The sequence below is a fragment of the Hevea brasiliensis genome, chromosome 9, assembly GCF_030052815.1.
Source record: "Hevea brasiliensis isolate MT/VB/25A 57/8 chromosome 9, ASM3005281v1, whole genome shotgun sequence".
NCBI lineage: Eukaryota > Viridiplantae > Streptophyta > Magnoliopsida > Malpighiales > Euphorbiaceae > Hevea > Hevea brasiliensis.
In genome coordinates this window covers 89,405,085-89,430,580 of record NC_079501.1, presented here as the reverse complement: position 1 = coordinate 89,430,580, position 25,496 = coordinate 89,405,085, and the positions used below count along the sequence as shown (strand labels likewise).

General features: G+C 38.7%; 1 protein-coding gene across 1 annotated transcript; it reads left to right on the top strand.

Annotated features, from left to right (window-relative positions):
- The first annotated feature begins 3,359 nt into the window (after positions 1 to 3,359).
- Positions 3,360 to 5,254, top strand: LOC110636265 (zinc finger protein CONSTANS-LIKE 6). Its single transcript, XM_021785913.2, has 2 exons — positions 3,360 to 4,564; positions 4,663 to 5,254. The coding sequence occupies exons 1-2, from the start codon at positions 3,548 to 3,550 to the stop codon at positions 4,912 to 4,914; spliced, it is 1,269 nt and encodes a 422-aa protein (XP_021641605.1). The 5' UTR covers positions 3,360 to 3,547; the 3' UTR covers positions 4,915 to 5,254.
- Positions 5,255 to 25,496: the final 20,242 nt, after the last annotated feature.

The window sequence follows — 25,496 nt, the reverse complement described above, 5'->3', positions numbered from 1 at the left end:
GCCCTTAGAGAAATTTAAAGAGGCATCCCACGCAACCCTTTGCATGTTAAACGACAACGTGTGATGTGTCATATCTCTCTCTTTTTTTTTTTAAAAAAAAAAATTATGCATTTAAACTCTCTCATTATTCTAATTCTATTCATAATTTGCAACCTAATAATCTCCTCAAGCATTGCAATGATGGATTTAGATTTAAACCTAACCTATACAATTCAATCTTAAACACATCATACCTTTTTGAGATTTTTAAGCTTATCCTTTAAATCCATCTCAAATATTACATCTTCACAAGCTCAATACATCTTTATTCTCTGTTAGGGATAGCAAAGTGTTGAATTTTTGCGGGTATTCTATTCGATCGAGTATAGGACAAGTTTGAATAGTATATAATCGGGTTTGTGATTAGTTTGGTTTTGAAGAATAATACTTAGGTTAGGTTCAAATTTTACATATTAGGTATTAATTACCCAAACTCATTTATATAAATATTTAATTAAATATAATATATATTTTTTTATAATAATATTTATAAATTTTATATATTTTATTTTAAATAAAATATATAAAATTTAAATATTTTATAGAAATATTATATTTTAAAATATAAATTATTAATAAAAATAACTTTTTACGTAGATTATTAATTAAAATGTATAAAATTAAATTAGTTCAGGTATTTTTCAAGTAAAAATAATCGAATTTGGGATGGATTTAAGTAGTTAAAAAATAAATTTTAATTGAATTTGAGATGAATTCAAGTCTTGAAAATATTAATTGAATTCGACTTCAAATAAGGTATTTTTGTATATATCTTACCCATCGTCACCCATATGTGTCATACTCGTTGTCATCCCTATTATTTATATACTTTATTTCTTGGACCAATTTTCCTAAATGTGTCTTGCTCACATTTGTACACCAATTCATGTAACAATTCTTGAATTGTAGGAGTCCATCCTTTAAATATATCAAATACACAAATTGTAAGTTTAATGTGCCAAAGTCACAACAAAATTCAGAGAATGTACTTAATTTTTATTAAGAAAATGCCCATATACATAATATACACAAAAGTCATAACAAAGTTTAGGGATTTAGAAACGAGAATATCTTACATAAATCTGGTCTATTATGAATATAATATAAAAACATATGGGATATAGTATTTAATAGATGAATTCTACTATACATCTTCTATTTTGAATTTATGATGGAACGGAGTCTAAGCAAGAAAAATGTTTAGAAATATACCTTCTGCATATTTGTCACAAAGGTCCAACTCTATCCAATGTTAATCCCAAGATCTAACTTCAATTGGGTTATGAACCACTTTCATATCACTTAATTTGACTTCTAACTTAACTGTTGCTCATGCAATTGTGTGTTATTGTCATCTCTAGACACCACTAGAATAAATGGAATAATTTTTATAATTCATTCTTGAACCATACCTCATATTTCACTTCTATCACTTAATTTCAATTTGTTACTAAAATAATCCCTAAACTTTAGTTTATTTCACAAAAAATATTCTAACCTGTAATAGCAAATTTTTAGATTAAAAAATTTCTCTAAACTACAGTGTGATATCTACAAATATAACTTTAAAACTTTTCAGTGAATGGTAAATCCTCCTCTCTTCTAGAAAGTACATTGTTGTGAGGTAAAAAAGTAATTTATTATTTTTTTTTTAACTTAAAAACCTACTATAGCATATTAAAGAAATTTTTATGAAACAAAATTAAAATTTAGAAATTTTTTAATAATAAATTAAAATTAAGGGACAAAAGTAAAATATAATCAAAGTTAAGTAATTGACTATAAAAATTACAAGTAATAATTGTCCTTTACATACCCCTTTGAAAAATGCCCCATCTAATCCTACATAACTCTTCTATACCTTTCAACCAAACGATGTTTGAATGCATTAAAGCACACATAAAAATTGCCAAATTGAATTTCCCACCCACAGCCTCCTTAGTGTTAACAAAATAAGTTAATGCTTAGATTACTCCTTTTGATATCATCACATAGTCCTATAAAATTGTTGCGAATTCCAATATATAATCTCCCAAAGCCCTTGTCAAAACCTTTATTTTTGCCCTCCTAGCTACAAACTATTTGTCCCACATACAACTTCAAATCCTCTCTGCATAATTTTTGAATTTCGATCACCTTTATTCCTAGTTTAGATATAATTCTTCCCTTGTCAATCATTGCTATATATTTTGAATTCACTAACTTGTTTCTATTTGTTCTATAATATCTACAGTGCAAAAATTTATTCAGTGCAATTATTTTATATACAATGGATATACTTTGATCATTAATTATTAATTGATTTTTCTTACTGAAATCCGATCTACCATAAACTCAAGATACAAGATGTATGATGAGACTTACTTATTAAATATATAAGTCTCATATGTTTGTGTATTGGGTCCATAATGGACCGGGTTTAGATAAGCATTTCTTGAAACACACATGAAATTCACCATAATTAATATTCGTAATACAATCGATCTACAATGATTATATTTTAAAATTTTTCTTAGTAGTTATAAGTTTTTATTATAAAATTTAATTGTAATTTCATTAATAAGTGTCTTTATTAAGACTATCAAGATTTAAATCTGATTATCTTATTGTAAATTTTTGATGTGCATAAAGTGGGTTGAATTATCTCCTAAAAATAAAAAAAATAACGAAAAAAGTTAGTCATTAACTAATTTGAGGTGCAAATCATTTCATTTACTGGGACCCTGTCATGTTCAAGCGCCTGGTTCAGATTAATTTTGAAGGAAATGTAAAACGTAGAGGTGCAAAATGTTTCCAACATTGGGACCTAAAATTCAAAGGTTCAGATGCATTTGAAACTTGACACAGGAAAAACATTTGTATAGCCAAACTGTGCCTAAGTGAAAACCGAAGTTAATGTCCTGCCATGCATCAACTAGAGAATATTGTTCTAGCTGAGAAAGAGAGGGAGAGAGAGAGAGAGAGAGCTGAAGGCAACCGCAATAGGGAGAGTTGAAAGCTACCCAAGGGGACCGCAGACAAGAACTTTAAATTTGTATCAGGAATTATTGAAATATAGTGACAAAGGAACAAAATGGTCTTACTCAAGTTTCATGGACTCTCAGAGAGAGAAGGGACCCTTGATAATAATCCCCATGGGTTCCACTAGGAATCCCTTCATTCGACACCCAGCCAATCAGAATCCAGAGATTGGGATTATGTTCAAAAGTTAGCCAATCATCACTGAGATAACAGCAAATCTTGGGTCCCAAAAGGGCCAATCAAACCCTGAAGAAACCCACCAAAAGTTCATGGCCTTGTAAGAGCAACTTAGTGGAACGAGTACAAGTACAATTGTGGGTCAGAATCCTAAAACAACATTGCTCTCTCTAATCAATAATTGCATCAAATGGCCCCCAAATTAAATACAAGAGACACCCCATTACTCCTTGTAAAGGTAACTTGATTTTTGGTTAGCTCTTCAGTCCTTATTTTGGCCAACTTTCGATCTAGACCAAAAATCTCTTCAATGATCATTGAAAGGAAAGCAGCAAACGCCCTTGCAGGCAAGACTGTTAGACCCTGCGATGGCTGTTCCTGCAAGAGAGCTCGGTGGTTCTGCGCTGCAGATGATGCTTTTCTTTGCCAGACCTGCGATGAATCTGTCCATTCAGCAAACCAGTTAGCCAGCAGGCACGATAGGGTCAGGCTCGAGTCTGCTTCATCTAAGACCAGTGGTTCGATGAACACTGTAGTATCTCCTCCGGCTTGGATTCAAGGGTTCACTAGAAAGGCAAGAACCCCGAGGCATAACAATAACAAGTCCATATTAGTATATCAACAACTTAAAGATGAGGAGAAAGTCTTGATGAATCCTCTTCCTCTTGTTCCTGAGATTGGTTGTGAAGAAGAAGGTCATACTGTTGCTGATGAAGATGAAGATCAGTGTCCGTGTAGGGTTCCTGTGTTTGATCCTTTTGCTGCAGAGCTATGTACTGATGATATGATAACATGTAAAGGAACCGAAATAGCCATGGCGGACGAAGAGGGAAATATGATTTTTGATGATTCTGGACAGGAAGGAACTACAAGTGACCTGGATAATTTACCTGGGTTTTTACCTTCAGATATGGATCTTGCTGAGTTTGCTGCAGACGTTGAGAACCTACTTGGAATAGGATTTGAGGACGCTTCTCCTGATATCAAGGATTTGGGGTTGTTAGATTGTAAGGAGGAAGATGATGAGAAGTTTGAGGACAAAGTAGTGAAGGTCAAGGATGAACAAGATCAACTGGAAGCAATATTTGATTGGAATTTCAATAATTACGAGTCACCGATAACTGGAGATGAAGAAGAGGAGGAGAAGGCAGTACCAGTGGCTGACACAACAGTGATGAATAGTGGAAACAAGAAAGAAATCAGTAGGAATGTATCTTTGAGGCTAAATTATGAAGCAGTCATCACTGCTTGGGCTAGCCATGGCTCTCCATGGACTACAGGAAGCAGACCAGAGCTCAGTCCTGATGATTGCTGGCCTGACTGCATGGTAAACATATACTTGAATGCATGTAATTTTGAACTCGGTTTAATTAATCTGTTATTAATTAATTAATTATCTTTTTATTTTCGTTATGTTAATTATAGGATATATGCCATAATGGACATCATCATCACCGCCCTTATGGGGGCCTTGGGGAACACGCAGGCAGAGGCAATGCAGGAAGAGAAGCAAGAGTATTAAGGTACAGAGAAAAGCGAAGGACAAGATTATTTTCGAAGAAGATAAGGTACGAAGTGAGAAAATTGAATGCAGAGAAAAGGCCTAGAATGAAAGGTCGATTCGTTAAGAGGACGTCCTTCATGGGAACTCATGCATTTCCTTACATCAACAAATAACCGTTTTAACTACCTATTGATGCATGCCTATGTTTGCTTCTTGTTTCTGGGAAAATGGGATGAATTTTGCAGGCTAATCTTACTAATTAATATTAATAAAACTATAAGAGAGAAGTAACATAGGCAGTTACCTCCCTCCCTACCCCTTTCTGTCTCTCTCCTAGCTCCTGTGACTATAATGTAATTAACCCTTTGGCAAGCCAAGAATTTGAAGATGTATCATATGAAGATGTAATTAACCCTGTGACTATAATGCTCCTGTGACTATTTATGAAGATGTATCATTCTTGACAAGCCAAGAATTTCATTAATGAATCTCTGTCATATGTCTTCTGGATCACTGGAAGTGCGCATCAAATTGGTTGCACTTAGAAAATTTGGACAAGTTTATCTCTCTTTTGAGTAAAATTCATACAATTAAACTTGAGTTATACACTATATCTTTGATATAGCTAGATGAATTGGATGTTAATGTCAAGTTCTCTACCTTATGTTATGAAGTAGGAATAGAAGAAGGTGGAGGATGACCAAGGAGAGAAAGTAGTAGGTAGTAGAGGAAATTAAGAGTACTATTCTCTTTGTTTTGTTTTGTCCTACCATATATCTTGTGTTGGATTTATAATCGACCTGTCTAGGCCTTAATTACAAGAGACACATGAAATTATGACTCATGATGATCATTATGCAGGTCTAGCTAGCAGAGGGAAGTATGCCAAGAAAAATCATAGATTAAAATGAGTTGTGAGCATCATAGTCAAGTATCAATATTCGAAGTTTGAGAAATAGTTAAGGGATCGACTCACTTGCCAGAGAAGGAAATTTGAGATAAATAAGAGAAGTATAGGAACAAGAGCAACATTAACTTTAAAAGAGGAAATGGAGTTTGAATTACAATAATACAAAGTATATACAAAGCACTCAATTCATGGGTAAGAGTTAATAGCAAGCTGGAAAGAAAACTGAAGTTTCCATCGCAAAGAATCAGTAAATAAAGATGAAGAAAAAAAAAAAAATCAATAATCCACTCTCCATGCTCTCAAGACAACAAACACATCCACACTCTTCCAAAGTTCCAAATCAAACAGCCATCCAGAAACTAGTTGCTTGATAAAATACATAACTCGTATAGCATAGGAAATCAAAATTTCAAGTCTCAACAAACCCTTTTTATGAAACTCTCCAATGTATTAATGCTAGTTTGTTAGGTCATAATGCAATATAAAATTTTACTTGCATTATATTGCATTATAGCTTATCAAACGTAATTTAAGAAAAATTAAAGAATACACGTTAATCTTTCAATATTTATTTATTTTAAAAAAAGTTAGAGATAGTTTGAATACTAACCATGCTATATGCGTAAATTTGTATGTCAAATCTCATAACTACCTTGAAATAAATCATTTGTAAGAAAAGAATTTAAAAAAAATCTTCATATAATCTTGCATGAGTTATATTTCTTTTAAAATGAATTATTTTTTTTTAAATTAAAAAAATTGAATTCTTTCATTTTAAATATAAAATTATAAAAAAGAAATTAATTTTTGAAAAATTATAGTTTCCAAACAGAGGAAATAAGAAAATATTAGGTGAATGTGAAATTTCTTTTAGAAAAAGATCCAATACATAACTCTGGAGCTGGAGGGTTCATGTTTGTTTTGATGAAGATGACAAGAATGAAAATATATTTCTGCTTTTCAGTGGAAGTTGACCTTTCATTTCTGAGAGGTCCAAGTCTAACGTAACCCATATATATTGTTTCACCATATATATATTGTATACGATGCTTACTCTATGTACATAGGCACACATCTACTGTTGTTGGACCACTTCTGCATGTTGTAGGTTCTGGAAAGATTTTATTTGATGATTTTATGGACATTCTTCGGTATGTACCAATAGCAAAGTCAAATTCAGGGAAAAAAAAAATCAGTAGAACTAGCAAAATTGGAAGAAATAATTCTATTGATAGGATTTATAAAAAAAATAAAAAAAAACTTTATTTATAAATGAAAAAATTATCAAACCAATGAGCTTTAGTTATTATGATTGTTTCCAGGGCTGTTATAATAGGATTTATTTAATTGTTAATAATAAGTTCATGTAATTTAATTAATTAAAAATATTATTTCAAATAATTTACAAAGAAATTTAATTAGAAATCTCATCACAATCAAAATTTTAATTTTTAATACAAAAAGAAAAAAAAATATATTTATTTTAGAGGAGTAAAATAAAATATTTAAACATCATATAAAAAAAATTCCAAAACATTGAAGGCGAAAAAATTATTGCTTAGACCTGATTCATTATAAATTTAAGACATAAATATATGAAATTCATATATTTAATAGGTCAATCCCATTATACATTTTTTATCTTGCATCCATGGACCGAGTTTAAGCACGAAAAATTAAAATGCGGATTACCCTTTCCCAAGATCCGTCCACTGTGATCTATAATCTTAAAAAGATATTTCTTTACATTTAGAAAATATTGAAGAGGTATTACTTAAATGTTTTGGAATAAAAATCTGTTTGAAAAAAAAAAATATTATGTATTAATGAAAAAAATACATTTTTTTGCTGAAATTTGTAATTATAGTCCATTAATTATTTTAATTTTGTCAATTCTATATATAATCTTTTAAAATTGTGTCCATTGGAATCAAATTGCTATAATAAATTTAGATCTTAATATTATTTATATGTTAAGAAAAATTATAAGAAAGTATAGAGTGATGTGTATGAATCCCGTAAGTTAAAGCTTTTGACGACACTTTCACACTAATTAATAATATTATATATGGTATTATCGCTATGACAAATATTAGAATTAACAATAAAAATTTTATAGCAATATTAATTTTGTTACTTATAAAATTAATATACAACAGTAACATAAAGTAATTATTATTAATGGTATATAAAAAAATATGATAGTAATTATTATTATTATTATCATTAAAAAAATTTTATAGCAATAATTGTTATTCTCAATAATTATTTTTTCCATTAATCATATCTAACATTTTTTTTATAGTGGTTGTATATATTATTTATTATTTTATATATTATCTTGATATCTAAATATGTTATTTTTATGTTATTTATTATTTTAACATCGTATACAAAATGATGTTAAAAAAATATTGTTAAAGTTTATATTTGTTAAATATCTGCTAAGAGGATACTTGTCTTAACTTATAAATCAGTCAAATCAGCTTATAGGCTTTAAAAATAAATTTAATTGTTTGTTTATAACATTTTTTTGGCTTATAGCTTATAAGCTAAAAGAAATAAACTATAAAAGACCAGTTTTTTATTTTAGGATTTATAAATTAGTTTGACTAAGTATTTTATTATATTAACTTTATTTAAAATTTAAAATTTTACAACAAATTTCATGTAATATTCTTTTTAGTCATTTTAAAAATAAATATTCTTATAAGTTATTTTTTACCAAATATATTAACTACTTATCTGTCACTTATAAGCGGCTTAACTAAACACATAACTATTTAAAATTTTAAATATTGATAAGTTCAAATTAATTTATAAATATTAGCTGCTTATAAATTAATTTTCATAAGGTAAGACAAATATCCTCTAAAACTCTCAAAAGTATAATTTAATTATGGAGAATTTTCCTAACTAAATGACGATAACATAATTGACAAAAAAAAAATTAAAAATCAGAAATATAACAGAACAATAACAAAGAATTTTACAATGGTTAATTGCATTGATGACCCCCTCAATTTACATCATTATTTCATTTCAGTTATTTAATTTAAATTTATTAAAATATATTTTTAAATTTAATTTTATTTAACAAAAAGTGATTCTGTCACGATCCAAAATTTTGTATCGTGACCGGTGCATAATTTAAGTATTTTTAAATCATGCATACCTTATCAGAGTATATTGAATAAATATATTGCCACTTACTAATCTCAAAAATAGATAAAATCCAAATAAACAAAACACTGAATAAACAATATAAATATCTCATAAGTAAATTATAGAGTCTCTACAGATTTTAAATAAAAACTTAAACTGTTCAATAAACTAAACTAATTATTAGCCTGAAAAAACATTAATTCAGGCATACCATGAGAACAAATCAAAGATTTTCCCTCTCTAGAAAATGGACTGAATGTTTGGATCAGCTGCAGAATTCTACTGATATGAAATAGATAACAGACAAAGAAAACATGGTTTGAGCCAATGCTCAGTGAATGATAATTATAGCACACTGTCGCAAGGTGTTTTGCGGTCGCCTGAACGAACCCTCACCGAAGTGGAAAAGAATGAGGAGTCGCCACTTTAATTTTGAGGAAAACTAAAGAAAACCATTTGTGAAGACAAATTGAAATGAAACCACTTCAAGACAGAGATTCTAGGTTCGGGGTCCGTAAACGGGTGGGGAAGGTGTTAGGCACCCCACCTCGTCCCTTAATAAGGGTAAGTAGATTTAACTTCGCATTCTTTATAAATTAGTCAGGAGGGCTTGAATGGAAATGTTAATCCTTTTGACAAAAGGAATATTTGATTTTTCACTAATTCGGATTACCCAGATACATAAGTAAATGAGACAACCATAGTGAGTTACTGTTGTATGTTAGTTTGGTTTGAAGGGCTATTTTATTAGGATTCAATTTTTGAAATTGGATAAGAACTCTCCTCCGATTTCTTTTGAATATTTATTTAGATTTTAGATTGAGAACAGGATAAGAACTCTCCTCCGATCTTTTTTAATATTTATTAAAATTTTAGATTGAGAATCGGATAAGAACTCTCCTCCGATCTCTTTTAATATTTATTAAAATTTTTAAGCTTGAGAACCGGATAAGAACTCTCCTCCAATCTCCTTTAATATTCATTAAAATTTTTAAGCTTGAGAATGGGATAAGAACTCTCCTCCGATCTCCTTTAAAATATTTGTTAAAATTTTGGATTGAGAATCGGATAAGAACTCTCCTCCGATCTCTTTTATTATTTATTAAAATTTTAGATTAAGAACCGGATAAGAACTCTCCTCCGATCTCCTTTAATATTTATTAAAATTTTAGATTGAGAACCAGATAAGAACTCTCATCCGATCTCCTTTAAAATATTTGTTAAAATTTTGGTTGAGGATCGGATAAGGACTCCCTTCCGTTCTCTTTTAATTAAATGGTAGTCGGATAAGGATTTTTCCGGTCTCTCTAAATTTTACCTGTCTAGAGGACCTAAGGCTAAGGGTTTTCACGTTCAAAGGTGTCAGGGGGTCTGCGCAAGACTTCTTTAGCTTATTGGTATCTTAGGACTGGGCAGGGGATACCAAACCGAATCCTCCGACCTTCCTATATAGTCACCTCACTGCATTTTTGATAGCCGATCTATTCCATTTAGTTATCCAGGGTTTAGTTTTACTCTGTCTTATGACGTCTTGCCTAATGACCTATTGAGTTTTTCTGGTGACTCGGCTTCACCATTTTTCTGTCTTATTATTTAGACCTTTTACTATTTCAAAAGGGACTCTTAAGTTGCCTTTACCTACATTTCGTCTAACCACTTATACCTTACTCGGGACGAGATGGCTTGCATTCAGAAATAACAAAGATTAACAAAAGCATGGATTGGCTGACAAAGACATAAACTAGAGAATAACCTTTCTTTGTATTTTCTTAGCGTGATATGAACTTAAAGAAAGTAACATGCAAAAAGAAAGAAGAACGAAAATACGTAAAACAAGAACTAAAGTTAATAAAATGGCAATATGAACACTGACCTGTAAGGAGTCGAATCTAGTGAACTAACTACAGAATCACAAAATGCAATAACATTGCAAGTTGATAGCCGGGAGACTAAGGTTCGCCTTGGAACAAAGAGTGCTTCGCTAAATGCAATCGAGTCAGAATTGTACCTGAGTTTAAATGAGATTGAGCATGGACGATGGAAGTGAAAATAAAGATAACAAGGAACTGAGAAATGTGAATGCAACGAGATAATGAACGAGCTGAAAATGAAGAGTTTCAGTGTTCAAAATCTTTTAAGAAAACACTTCAGAAAACTGGTTCCAAAAGTTCTTCTTATGAAAGCAGAGTAACGATCTTAATTAAATTTCAGAGTTCTTCCGCTATAGTAACTACCTCCTTTCTTTTTTTGTCCGTCCCTTCTTTGAACAGTTTTTCATGCAGGTATTTATAGGGACCGGGTGCTTCCCCTAAAGGGTCAGGATCTATCTTGAGGGAGATGGAGGGTCAAGATTTCAAAGGACATAATCCGAGGCTCAAGAATTAAAGAGAATCAGATCAGACGGCCGAGATCCCCTTCAGAATATTTGTCCTTTTCCTCTTCTAATCTGACGGTCCCAAATCTTCTTGTCCGGGGAGATCCAAGGGCTAGAGTGAAAGGCGCCGGTCTTGTCGTCTTCTTCTTTGATCCAAGGGCCCCGGGCTCGTCCTTACAAGTTGGATCAACGGTGGAGATTGGAAGGTACAGCGCTGTCATGACATATTCTGGCACCTGTCAGTAATGCGGGCGATTCTGGGGCGTGCGGTTGAGATTTCACCTGCAATGCTTTAACTACCTCGGCTCTGATTATGACGACAGCGGTAGGCGCCTTATTCTCTTTGTTTTCTGCTCTCTCCTCCTTTCCGATCTTCTTAACATGATCCTTCTCCAATCTTTTATACCGGCCTCCCTTCTTCCGATCTCTATCATTCCGATCTTTCCCTTAATCAGGCCCGGTCCGGTCAAAGCATTAATTCCCCTCGATTCCCGAAGCGTCCGCTTCGTTTTCTGCTTAGCAATAAATGCCCGATTTTCCCCTATATATACCCCTGACATAAGAGACTTTCCTCATTTGATTTTCCTCTCTTCCTTCTTACTTCCCTGTTCTAACTGCTCCGGCAGTAGTTCCGGCCATGATTGTGGTTTCTGATCTTTTTTCGATGGACCTTTTTATTCCCCGACTAAAAATTTACAATCCCGGTGATCGAATAATCGTGATAACCTTATCTGATGATGGTGAGAGAACTGGACTAATTAACCGATCTGGATCGCGGACCTCGATCGTGCCGATCTCGAGTCGTTCGACCGGTATAATCGGTGAACCGATTTCGGCCGAGAAAAATGCTAATGTTCTGCCTATCCTTGGCGGTTGTTCTTCTAAGTTTATTCGGCTTCTCACCACATTGGGTGTTCCAACAGCGGCTTTCCTCCACATTGGGTGTTCCGACAGCGGCTCGGTTCTGGTCGATGACATCCATAATGACTCCTCATTTTCGTGAGAGTCATTGTCACCCTAACTGAGCTGCACATCTATCTGTTGCCGACGGCCGGTCTTCACATCTTTTGACTCACCCTCGAAACTAAGCTTTTACATAGGCCGTTTAGATAGGATGTTCCGCTGATCTTTAGAGATCGGCCTTTTGATGTAATCAGATCTTTAATGTAATCCGATCTTGAGATCGCCCATATGATGTAATCTGACTTTTTGGAAATGTAATCCGATCTCTTGAGATCGCCCAAATGATGTAATCTGAATTTTTGGAAATAAAATTTTATTTTGACAAGTATCATTCTAATGTTATTGCTTCCGATCTCTGAAGTGTTTGTCCGATCTGGTTCCCAACTGAACAGCCTTTATCCGATCCATACTTCCAAACATCGTTTTTAATTAGCCGATCCCTAACTATCCGGTCCCTCCTTATGGAATTTTGGAATATTCGTGAGACGTGTCAGAACAGCTGGCGAGTCCCGCTAACCGATGCAGTGCCTGGAACATCGTGAGCATTAAATGCTCGGACGAGTATAAATAGGGGTGGGGTTAGCCAGTTGCTCCCGTATGTCATTTTCAGTCTCTCGCTCACAACTTCAAAATTCTCTCGTTTTCTCAAGTTCTTCCGACGCCGATCAGATTCCGGTAAGGGCTTTGATCTTTCTTTTAGTTTAAATTCTTTCTTTCCTTTGAAAATGAACGGCGCTGAGGGTCAGAGAGTGGCAAGCCCCCCTTCCGTTTAGGTCTCGTGGTCATCTGATGAGGTAGAGGTGGTTGGACCGAGCGTTCAGACTGAACCTGCTAGGGCCTCTGCCCCAGTTCAGGGGCAAGCGACATCTTCGAAGCGAACACATTCTTCAGGGAGAGAAAACCTCCCCATGGACGAGCTACCGTCCATTCTTAAAGAAACCGACCTACAGTCGTTCAGCCAAGAATACAACATTCACCCTGACTTATTCGAACTCATTAAGTGTCACGGCGATCTTCGAGCCGATCACTTCTTTGAGGGGAATGACATGATCATGGTGTACGAAGAGCAGTTAAAAGCCGGGCTGCGGTTCCCTTTAGACGACTTCTTCAAAGAAGTTCTGAAATTTCACCAAGTATGCATCGCCCAAGTTCATCCAAACTCGTGGCGGATCCTTGTAGCCTTCGGAGGCCTGTGCCGAGCTAAGGGAATTAGTCCTACTGCCAAGGTGTTCGCCGACCTTCATAGGTTAACTCGTCGAAAGGACGATAAGTATTGGTTTTTCTAGGTGAAACCCCACTGCGGGCTTTTTACCGATCTGCCGTCCTCCCTGAAGAATTGGAAGAATCGCTTTTTTATCCTGAGAAGCAAAATCCCGAACGGCTTTGAGGGTTTCCCACGCAGTTGGCTGCACCAGGGTCCATTAATTCCGAGACACCTTGCCCTGAATAGGGAAGAGGGCGCAATGGTGATGGATTTGAAAGACCAGGCGAGCAGGGAGAAATTTTCTTGTTTAGACGCCGTGACTGCCGAGCTGCACCATTGGACTATGCAGTTGCTCACTGGCCAAGATCGGGGGCTTCAGCTTTCTGACCTCAACCTCAGTATTTTCTACATCTCAAGTCTTTGAACCTTAGCGATCTCACTGACCTTTCCTTTGTGCAGGTATGGCGAGAGACGAAGCTTCTAAGGAGAGTCGGAAGCGAAAGAGAGAGATCTCCCGGAAGGTGCGAGAGATGAAGCGGTCCGAGCTGCTTCAAACGCCCGGTCATGAGCCTGGGGAAATACAATAAGGCTCATCTCAGCCTTCGGGGCAGCCGATCCCCGAGGTAGAAGTGATCCGATCTCCTCCACGCCGGGAAGAGCCGCCTCCACCTCCTCCAGTTGTTCCGGGCGAGGATGGGGGTCCTTCCCAACAACAGGTGAGGCCCCTTTCTCGCGGTGCCCAGGTCTTGGTCCATTCACTGGAGAAAAATTGCACGGTTCGGGAGAACCCTAGCTTCGCCAAGGTCCTGGCATCCTCTATCTGCCTTCGAGAAGATCGGGATAGGCTGTCTCTGGATAGCCTTGATGATATCTTGACCAGATCTATGAGCCTGAACGTTGAGTGTTTGGTGAACCAGCACATGGTCCGGGAGAAGGCGCATTGCCTGGGTAAAGAGGTCGAGAGGATAGGTCATGAAGCAGCTTTCCTCCAATCCCAACTATCATCCGCTCGGGACTACATATCTCAACTTGAGGGGTGAATGAAGTACTATGAGGACAAGCTGGCCGAGCAAGCTCATGTTCTGGCTGAGCGAGATCATGCTCTTGAAGAAGTGCAAGCGCTCCGGGCCGATGAAGCTGCTCAACTCACTCACCTTGCTGAGGAGCTCAAGGCGAAGGAAGAAGAGATGGTGACTGGAGTGGCCGGCGCTTATGTGAATGCTCACAGAGATCTCCTAGCTGAGCTCAAGAAGCGTTACCCTGAGGAGGACTTCTCCTGGATGGCCAACCTGGCTCCCGAGGATGAAGGTGAGGAGAGTGAGGAGGAGGCTGAAGGTGAGAGGGGAGACGGACAAAATGTAGATCAGGCTGGGGGTGATCCTCCCGCTGAATAACTTGTACAAATTCTTCAAATGAAATGAAATGGAATGCCTCTTTTGTTCGATGAATGGTTGTGATCGGAAAGTTTCTAAATTATTTAAACACTTGATTGTCTGAGTATGTTGAAATAACTGAAAATGATTATTAACCTAAGTGTGAGAGATTGGAAAACACAATGAGCATGAGATCGGTAGAGAATCAACGCTAAACGGGACTTGATTAAAATTGGAAATTTGGCTGGAACATTTAAGATCGGGATCATCATTAAACCGGAACGGAACCTTTGATTATTCTTAAACTTTTGAAAGGGAGATCGACAATAAAACTGGTAACAAAGATCTAGTGTCAGTTCAATTTCTTTTGTGAAAAGAGATCAGGAATATACTTGACTGGTCAGGAGGTTCGACAATGGGTTTGAGAGATCGGTGAGTGATTTAATAGACCGGTAAGGCTTTGACTGATGTGAGGACTTAGCATTGATTCAATTCCTTATGAGGAGAGATCGGAAATGTGGTTATCTAGCAAAGAGAGATCGGAAATGTGGTTGGCTGTCAAAGGGAGACTTAGTACTGGGGATCGGTTTCAAAGTTTATTGATTCTGGGGATCGGCCAAAATATGGTGTCGACAGCTGCCCCTCTTTACATAATTTCTGTTAAAGGGAAAAATTTTCCCGTGTAGGAATTATGTAAAGATTCAGACCCATATTTTGGACGATTAGGTGTTTGAAGTTAGGGAACTAAAGCATACCTAAGTTAGTGACCTAGAGATCGGCAACAGAAGTTAAATTAAAATCAACTTGGATCAAGGAACCAGAGGTCGATAACAAGAAATTTAAATTGCTGGAAATTAAAATCAACTTAGATCAAGGAACCAGAGTTTGATAACAGGAAATTTAAATTGCTGGAAATTAAAATCAACTTAGATCAAGGAACCAGAGGTTGATAACAGGAAATGTAAATGCTTGAAATTAAAATCAACTTAGATCAAGGAACCAGAGGTTGATAACAGGAAATGTAAATTGCAGGAAATTAAAATCAACTTAGATCAAGGAACCAGAGGTTGATAACAGGAAATGTAAATTGCAGGAAATTAAAATCAACTTAGATCAAGGAACCAGAGGTTGATAACAGGAAATGTAAATTGCAGGAAATTAAAATCAACTTAGATCAAGGAACTAGAGGTTGATAACAGGAAATGTAAATTGCACTTACAAAGCAAGCCTAATCCGGACACAAGAAGTTCTTCCCCAACGAAGTGTACTTAACAGAATCTCGAAGGCCAATGATGAATGGAGGACGAGTTGCAAGACTTAACCTATGACCCCATTTCTTTTTTTTTTTTTTGACTTTCTCCCGAAAAGCGCCCTTGCGGGTTTTCACTTCCCCTTCGTCTATATGACTAGAAGCGCCCTTCCGGGTTTTCACCTCTAGTTTTCTCTCTTCTTTTTTTTTTTTTTCGCTCGCTCTTTTCAGGACGCCCCTTCAGGTTTTCATCCTTCACTCATTTTACAGAAAGCGCCCCTTCGGGGTTTTTGCCTTCTTTCACACATTTTGCTAGGAGCGCCCTTTCGGGTTTTCACTCCTACCCCTTTTTTTTTTTTTTTCTTCAGGTCATTCCCTGCAAATCTCATAGTAAAGTACGTGAGGTTATCAATTGTCAAATCTTAATCTTATGGCAAAAATTTTAACTGATTAATAGCGCATTAAATAACGAGATTGCAGAAAGATAATGTTAAAGAGTGAGTATAAAGGGAAGATAAAAGCATAGGGAACGAAGTATGACTTTATTATAGCTTTAATAGAGTTTCAAAGGAAAAGGGTACAAGGATAGATCTCACATATTCCTTGTGGCTGGCTTTGAAATCCCTTAACTGCCATTATTTCAAGTTCTCTGAAGCCTCATGCCGTGACGGTTTCCTCTCCATCCTCGGTTCATGCCCCATTCCTTATTTCTCCATTTTGGTTCTTGGGACGTCCTTTCGAGTTTTCACCTCTAGCCCCCCTTCTTTTTTTTTTTAGGCTCGCTCTTTCAGGATGCCCTTTCGGGTTTTCATTCTTCACTCATTTTACAGAAAGCGCCCCTTCGGGGTTTTCGCCTTCTTTCACACATTTTGCTAGGAGCGCCCTTTCGGGTTTTCACTCCTACCTTTTTTTTTTTTTTTTTTTTTTAGGCATAGTATCTCTTGACGGTGTCAGCATTCACAGGTCTTGGAAATTCTTCACCGTCCATGTGGGTCAAGATCAAGGCTCCTCCAGAAAATGCCTTTTTAACCACATAGGGTCCCTCATAGGTTGGTGACCATTTGCCTCGGGGATCGTTTTGATTCGGCAGCACTTTCTTCAGAACTAGGTCCCCGGGTTGGAATTCGCGTGGGCGAACGCTTTTGTCAAACGCCCTAGCCATTCTCCTCTGGTATAACTGCCCATGACATGCTGCTGCTAACCTTTTCTCATCCAGCAAGTTTAACTGATCCAACCTTGACTGGATCCATTCTGACTCATCAATCCCTGATTCCTTCAGAATCCTTAGGGAAGGAATTTCAACTTCAATAGGTAATACTGCTTCCATCCCGTAAACCAGTGAGTATGGAGTTGCCCCGGTTGAGGTTCTTACAGAAGTCCGGTATGCGTGAAGAGCGTAGGGAAGCATATCATGCCAATCCCTATATGTGACTGTCATTTTCCGGATTATCCTCTTAAGATTTTTGTTTGCGGCTTCCACAGCTCCATTCATCTGGGGACGGTATGGGGAGGAATTGAGATGTCGGATTTTGTATTGATCACACAATCTCTGAATCTTTGGACCATTGAGATTCTTGGCGTTGTCAGTGATGATTTCATTGGGGAGACCATGCCGGCAGATGATATTGTTTCTGAGGAATTTGAGAAACATATTCTGTGTAATATGGGCGTATGACGTGGCTTCGACCCATTTAGAAAAATAGTCGATTGCTACCAGGATAAACCTGTGCCCATTGGATGCCTTAGGATTGATGGGACCAATCACATCGATGCCCCACATTGCGAAAGGCCAGAGTGAGACGAGGTTGAACAACTTGTGAGGTGGCACATTTATCGGATCCGCATAAATCTGACACTTATGGCACTTTCGAAAATACTCGATGCAATCCTTTTCCATTGTAGTCCAAAAATACCCACGTCGCATGATTTGCTTAGCCATTATGTGCCAATTGGCGTGGGTTGCACAATTTCCCTCATGATTCTCAAAAAGGATTCTCTTCGCCTCTTTTGCATCTACACATCTCAATAATTCACCGTTGGAACTCCTCTTGTATAGGGTTTCTCCACTGGGGAAGTATCCCAATGCTAATCTCCGAATCATCCTCTTTTCGTTTTTGCTCGCCCCCGAAGGGAATCCTCTGGTTTTGCAGTAAAACAAGATGTTATGGTACCAAGGTTTACCATCGGGTTCTCCTTCAATCATGAAGCAATAAGCTGGCTCATTCCTTGCCTTAATCTTCAATATCTGAGTCATCTGCCCTTCTTCCATTTGAGCCATAACAGCTAGAGTAGCTAAGGCATTAGTAAATTGATTCTTGTCTCTACTAAGATGAGTGAAAGAGATTTCTTCGAATTTCTTAATCAGCTCCAGCAAGTACTTCTGATATGGGATCAGCTTCGGATCCTTAGTTTCTTAATCATTCTCCCTTGACCTGATAAATAATCAGGGCTGAGTCTCCGTATACCTCCAACTTCCTGATTTTCATTTCGATGGCAGCCTGTAGACCCATCACACAAGCTTCGTATTCCGCGACGTTGTTGGTGTAGTCAAATCTCAACTTGATAGCTATCGGAAAGTGTTTTCCATCCGGGGATATCAATACGGCTCCAACTCCATTACCAGACAAATTGACAGCTCTGTCGAAATACATTTCCCATACATCGGCTGGCCCCTCTTCTTTGCAGTCTATTTCATTAATATGCTCATCAGGGAACTCAAAATCCAGAGCTTCATAATCCTGGATAGGATTTTCTGTTAGGAGGTCAGTGATCACGCTACCTTTCACCGCCTTCCGGGTCATATAGACTATGTCATATTGGGAGAGTATGACCTGCCACTTGGCTATCTTACCTGGCACAAATGGGCTTTCGAATACATATTTGATAGGATCCATCCTGGAGATGAGCCATGTCTTGTGATTCAACATGTAATGTTTGAGGCGATTTGCCGTCCAGGCTAACGCGCAGCAAGTTTTCTCTAGAAAAGAGTACCTCGACTCGCAATCATTGAACTTTTTGCTCAGATAATAAATAGCCCTCTCTTTTCGGCCAGTATCATCATGTTGTCCCAAAACACATCCCATCGAGTTCTGTTGGACTGCCATATACAGGATCAGAGGCCTCCCCGCCACGGGTGGAACTAATACTGGTGGGCTTGACAGATACTGCTTGATTGTCTCGAAAGCCTCTTGACAAACTGAATCCCATTGAGTGGTGTTGTTCTTTCGGAGCAGTCTAAAAATAGGCTCGGCCTTAGCGGTGAGATTGGAAATAAACCTTGATATGTAGTTCAATTTTCCCAGGAAACTGCGCACCTCTTTTTCTGTTCTTGGGGATGGCATCTCTTGAATAGCTCGAACCTTGTCTGGATCTACCTCTATTTCCTTCTCGCTCACTATGAATCCCAACAATTTCCTTGACCTAGCTCCGAATATGCATTTGGCAGGGTTCAGTTTCAACTGATATTTCCTGAGTCTCTCAAATACTTTCCTCATCACCTGCACGTGGCTCTCTTCTCTCCTAAATTTGATGATCATATCATCCACGTACACCTCCACTTCTTTATGCATCATATCGTGGAATAATGTGACCATAGCGCGTTGATAGGTAGCACCGGCATTCTTCAACCCGAAAGGCATGACCCGATAGCAAAATACTCCCCATTGAGTGATAAAAGCGGTTTTCTCTTTGTCTTCCTCATCCATTGGGATTTGATTGTACCCAGATGCCCCATCAATGCATGAACACCTGCCCAATCCCGCAGCATTGTCTACTAACACATCAATGTGGGGGAGAGGGAAATCATCCTTTAAGCTTGCTCTATTAAGATCCCTGTAATCAACGCACACCCTAACTCTCCCGTCCTTCTTCATTACCGGGACAACGTTAGCTATCCATTGGGGATATTTGACCACTTCCAGGAACCCAGCATCATACTATTTCTTGACTTCATCCCGAACTTTGAGCAGTGTGTCGGGATTCATTCTTCTTAGTTTCTGCTTCACAGGGATTGTCCCCGGAATAAGGGGAATTTTGTGTGCCACTATCTGGGGGTCTAAGCCAACCATATCATCATAGCTCCAGGAAAATAAGTCCAGGAATTCTCTAAGCAAACTGATCATATCTCCCAATTCTTCACTCTCCACTACCTTAAGTTCCCTTTTTACTTCTTCAGTGCCTAAGTTTATGGTGCGTGTTTTGTCTCTGCAAGGCACTAGGGAAGGTTCATCCTTTTCACCTCTTTCTTCTGTAAGATCTTCTTCAGATTCACTTGAAGTAATGGCAGTTATGGGGATTTCAAAATTAACCAGAGGAATTTCTGAGTCTATTGAATTATTAGGTGTTAATTGATGAATGGTCCTGAATGAATGAAAGTAGAACATATTATAAGGATGGAATTCAAAAGGAAAGAAAGAGAGAATTGGATTTAAAATGCACTATTAATTCATTAATATTTATGCCATAAGAAAAAAGGTCCATTTACAGAGTTACACTTGCCACCATGGACAAAATGATCAAGTGTAGATAACCAAAGGTACTTTACTCGAAATTGAGTACGGGGATGTCCTCTGCTGTCCAGTTGTCTAGCTCTTGCCCCTCAGTTATTGGCGAGACCAGAGCCTCATACAAGGAATCCAGGTGGATGACATCAATGGATGGTTCATCAGGTGATTCTTCCACATCTGCCGGATTTTCAATGACCGGTTTGGTGAGGATCTCCGCGATTCTAGGGACTACCTTCCCTTTTCCCATTTTCTGGTCAAACCTTTGATCCCGAAGCATTTTCCTCATCTAGAATCGCCCATCTATAAGGGCATCTTCCTCATAACCCAAACCGCAGCGGCCTATCTTCTGGATAGCCGGTATGGGTTCAACGATTCCCTATAATGTGGCACCTAGGCCTTTGCCTTCTTCGTACCCACTCCTCGACATTATCTTGGCTACCATAGCCATAGCCCCCTTATTTCCGGTGTCTCGTAATTCGAGGGCCTGGAAAGAACTTTCCAACGACTCCTCAGCAGCTTCCACGTAAGGAAGTGATTGTGGCTTGGTGACTAATATGGCTTCTTCCCCTCTCACCGTGATGATTTTGCCGTCCATGATGTACTTTATTTTCTGATGCAAAGTTGAGGGAACGGCGTTCGCAGAATGGATCCACGGCCTCCCCAGCAACATAGTGTAGGCCGGTTCAATATTCATCACTTGGAATGTGACGTTGAAGGTACATGCGCCAATTTGGAGTGGTAAATCAATATCTCTCAACACTTATCTTCTGGTACCGTCAAAGGCTCTTACCACCATAGCACTTTGACGTATATCTGATTGGTCAACTGGCAACCTAGCCAAGGTAGCACTAGGCAGTACATTGAGAGCTGATCCGTTATCAATAAGTACCTTGGCTACTATACAATCCTTACATTTCACTGTTACATGTAGAGCTTTAGTGTGCCTTAAACCCGCTGGGTCTATCTCGTCTTCCGAGAAAGTAACAAAACTGGATGCCTGGATTTGTCCCACTATCTTCTCAAACTGCCCCGGAGTGATGTCGGGGTTTACAAAGGCCTGATCCAGGATTCTCTGCAAGGCTTGTCGGTGCACTTCTGAGCTCAGGATCAGCGATAACAGTGAAATTCGGGCAGGTGTCTTTCTCAACTGCTCCACCACATCATACTCACTCTGTTTCATTATTTGGAGCAGCAGCTCCTCCTCTTCTTTATGTCCGGCAGGCTCTACTTCCTCTGTCTTCTCAACCTCCTCTTCTGTATTCTTTAGTGATTCTCCCATCTTTACTTTCCCTTTTCTCTTTTCTTTCTCTTCGTTCCCGTAACACCTCCCACTTCGAGTTATGAACTCGACTTCTTGCTCAAGCGAGGAGGATTTTGTGGCAGCAACGGGCTGAAGATTAACCTGGGGAGTAGTACTGGTGGTAGGTCCGGCATAAGTCATTTTAAAATGCTCATGAGGAGTAAAACATGGTTTTGGTGGTGCCGGAGGTGAGGCAAGATTAGGAGCTGATGTACTGCTTGACGCTCCTTGAGTGAAAACTTGGAAATTATAGTTCCAAGGGACAGCGTGAGTATTGGTGACAGGGAGCTGAGGCGGAGTTCGGATAACCGTTACTGGCGGTGAGGCTACTGGGGGTGAGAAGGTGATTCTGGGTTTAGAGGTAGAAGCATTCTGGCTGTATCTAGTTGTGTTCACTCCCCCTTCCGTCTTCGACCTTGTCTGGCATCTCAGAACTTTGAGGAATAACAAGTTCTGAACCTCTTGCTTGAATCCCTCACAGTCCTGCAGCTCATGATCAGCTGCCCCTCCATGGTAAAGACATCCCGTATCCTCTACCGACCTTGATACCTGAGGGCAAAGGTAGCCTTCCTTCATTGCTACAGCAAAAATTTCCTCAAAGTGAGGAATCAGCTCGTCTACCTCTGGTGTCGACCTTTCTCCGTCAGGCTCTATCATATTTACACCATTGCCCGCATTATGGTTGGGCAATGGGTTTGAGGTAACATTGGGAAGGGAACCATTTCCCTCAATTTTCAGCCACCCGTTCCGGATTAAAGCGTGCACTCTCCCCTTGAGTGCTCCGTAGTTGTCAGTTGAATGCCTTTGTGCCCCTCCATGATACTCACAACGGGCAGTGGCATCATACCATCTGGGATATGGAGGCTGAATTGGGTCTAGGGGAACTGGTACAATCTGGTTTATACCGACAAGGTATCGGTATATTTCACTGAGCGGGAGGGGAAGAGGTGGATCAGGGTTTCTTGGGGGTCTTGGGTTGTTTTGTGGTGGTCTCGGTTGAGCAGGAGGAGGAGGTGGTCTAGGTTGGTAATTTGTAGGTGGGGGATACTGTGGGCGCGGGTGTGGATAATTCGGGAAAGGAGGCGGAATGTTTGCAATGGTTTGGCCATGAGGGGAAGGATATGGCCGGTAGTTATTTTGGGGAAGTGGGGAGTAATTATTCTGCCGGGTGATGGAATGCACATCACCCTCCTTTTTCTTGCCAAAATTGCGCCTTTCTTTGCAGGTTCTCACCAACTCGCAGTCATCCCATTCTTAAGTTGGCCTCTATTCTTTCACCGGCCTGGATGATGTCAGAGAAGCTGTTGGAAGTATTTCCAATCATCAAGTTGAAGTAAGGAGCTTTCAAAGTCTCGATGAACATAGAGCATAGCTCATTGTCTGGCCACCGGGATGTACTGCCGCTTTTCTCCATCTCCGGGCATACTCCTTGAAGCTTTCCTGTCTTTCGCACTGTGTTCGAGGTCCTCCTTGTGGGGCCACATCGCAATTAAATTTGTACTGCTTTAAGAAGGCATCGCTAAATCCTTCCAGAGCGCAGCTTGCTCCTCGCCCAACCGAATGCACCACCTCGTGCCGCGAGAGGCTCTCATGAAAGAAGTGGACTAGCAGCCTATCATCATCTGTCAGAGCGGACATCTTGGCGATATAGGTGGCCAAGTGAATGCGAGGGTCTGAATTCCCAGTGTACTTGTTGAAATCCGGGACCTTGAACTTGGGTGGCACCACTACATCAGGAACCAATCTAAGTGATGCCACATCGACTGAACCATACATACTCAGTCTTTCGATCGCTCTCAATCTCTCTTCTAGAGCAAATAGTTTCTCGTTTTCTCTCGTCTTATTTTCTCCTCCCACTGCATGAAATGCTCCCCCAGTTGGGAGATGAGGGGTGGAGTGAACTGGAGGGATTAGAATTGAAGGGTATGGGTCGGTGTTTGAAAAGGTTGGGTAATGAGAGTAAGGTAGGTCATTATTCATGGTAGCCAGATTGATAGTGATTGTCGGGTCCGGAATAGGTGACTGAAAGGTAAAAGAAGTTGAAGCTTGGTGAGGATCCATTGTTGTAGGAGGTGGAGGAGTTAGTGGTAAGTTAGGTTCTGAAGCAGGTTTATTCTGGGACATTTCCCTCATTAGTCTCATAAGTTCTAAGACCTGATCCTTCAATTCGGAAACCTGCCCTTGTAGGTTCTGTACTTGTTCCTGATCTTCCATTATCTTCTTTGTTCGAGATCTTGTTAAGTACACTCGCTTGGGTTGAACCGTGTGCTTGGTCAGACTTGCCTTATTTGAAGCAATGTTGATTTCCTGTAAGGAGTAAAAAAAAGGTTTTTAATGAATTTCGAATTTTGTAAAAAAAACTAAAAGTCCTGGTCCAGACGAAGGATACAGTGGCATTTGGGAGCCAGAATGAAATCTGCGAAAGGATGATTGCATCAACTTTATCATGGCATTGTTCGATAGTCTGACTGTGAATGACTGGATTGAATGCGCATTTATGATACCTGTCCATATAACGCATTCAATTTTTCACATAACCCTAGCGAGGGAGTTCCTACGGGAGTCATATTATTCATTCACAAATTAGCTAAACAATGGTCCAAAAATCATTTCATTAACTGAATAATTTGTACACCGTATTCTTTACATCGGCCTAGGCTCTGGGAGGTTCTTTATAATGAGATGACATTTTCTGAGATACTCATATAACCTTTCTTCTTGTTTGGCAGGGTCGAATGCTTTCAGAGCATACTCGGATTCGGGTAATAGTTCCTTTTTTCCCTGTGCTATTGTTCTCTCCAGCTGGTCAACATTCTCTTTCAGCTCTTGATAGAGAGCAGCTTGTCTTTCTTTCTCCTTCCTTTCTTTAGCACATTCTTTCAAGATATCGTTGATGAGTAGTGCCTGTTCTTTCAATTCGAGCTTCTTCTTTTTGTTTTCTTGTTTATACTCTTCAACGAGTATTTCTTGGTATTTCATTTTTTCCTGAAGCTTACTATTCTATACTTCTATTTCTTTTACCACAGCTTGGAGAGAGTCTTTTTCCTTTTTCCACCGTACATCTTGCTCTTCGAACCCCATCTTTTCGGCCCTTGCCTCTTCCCTGAGTCTTCTCACCTTTCTTTTAAGGTTCTGCTGTTGGTCCTCCAACTGTTTTATTTGTTCTTGCAGTTGTGAGTTCTCGGTATTTGCCTTTTGTAGTGAGTCGGCCAGACGATTATCAGCTTCTTCTAATAGGACGTTTCGGCAAGGGTCGCCTCTTCGACTCGCAGCTTAAGTGTTCTCGCCCCTCGCCACCCTCCATTCAAGATAATCGCGTGTGGCACTTGGACCTTTAGGCGACCTTTCCATCAGAGAGATGTTTTCCCAGGATCTGCGAGCCATTTTCAACCCTTCCTCTTCCTTGAGCTCATGGTAGAAATGACCTTGGTGGTATTCTTCAATGTTGATTCTGGACTGTGTTGAGCCAAACTGCCTCATTACCAATGCCGGAGTGTAATTTGTGTATCCGGTCACTCCGATTAGGGATACCGACTGATTACCTCCCGTGCTGATCAAAACGGATTGGCTTGATGCCCACAGTTTCCTCCAACAGTAATCATGGCTATTGAAACTCAAAATCCGTTCCCGCCACTACTGTTCATTCTTTGGACTGATTACTAACCGGGTCATCTTCTCGATGGGAGGCTGGTCAGGGCACCAAGTCAATCCC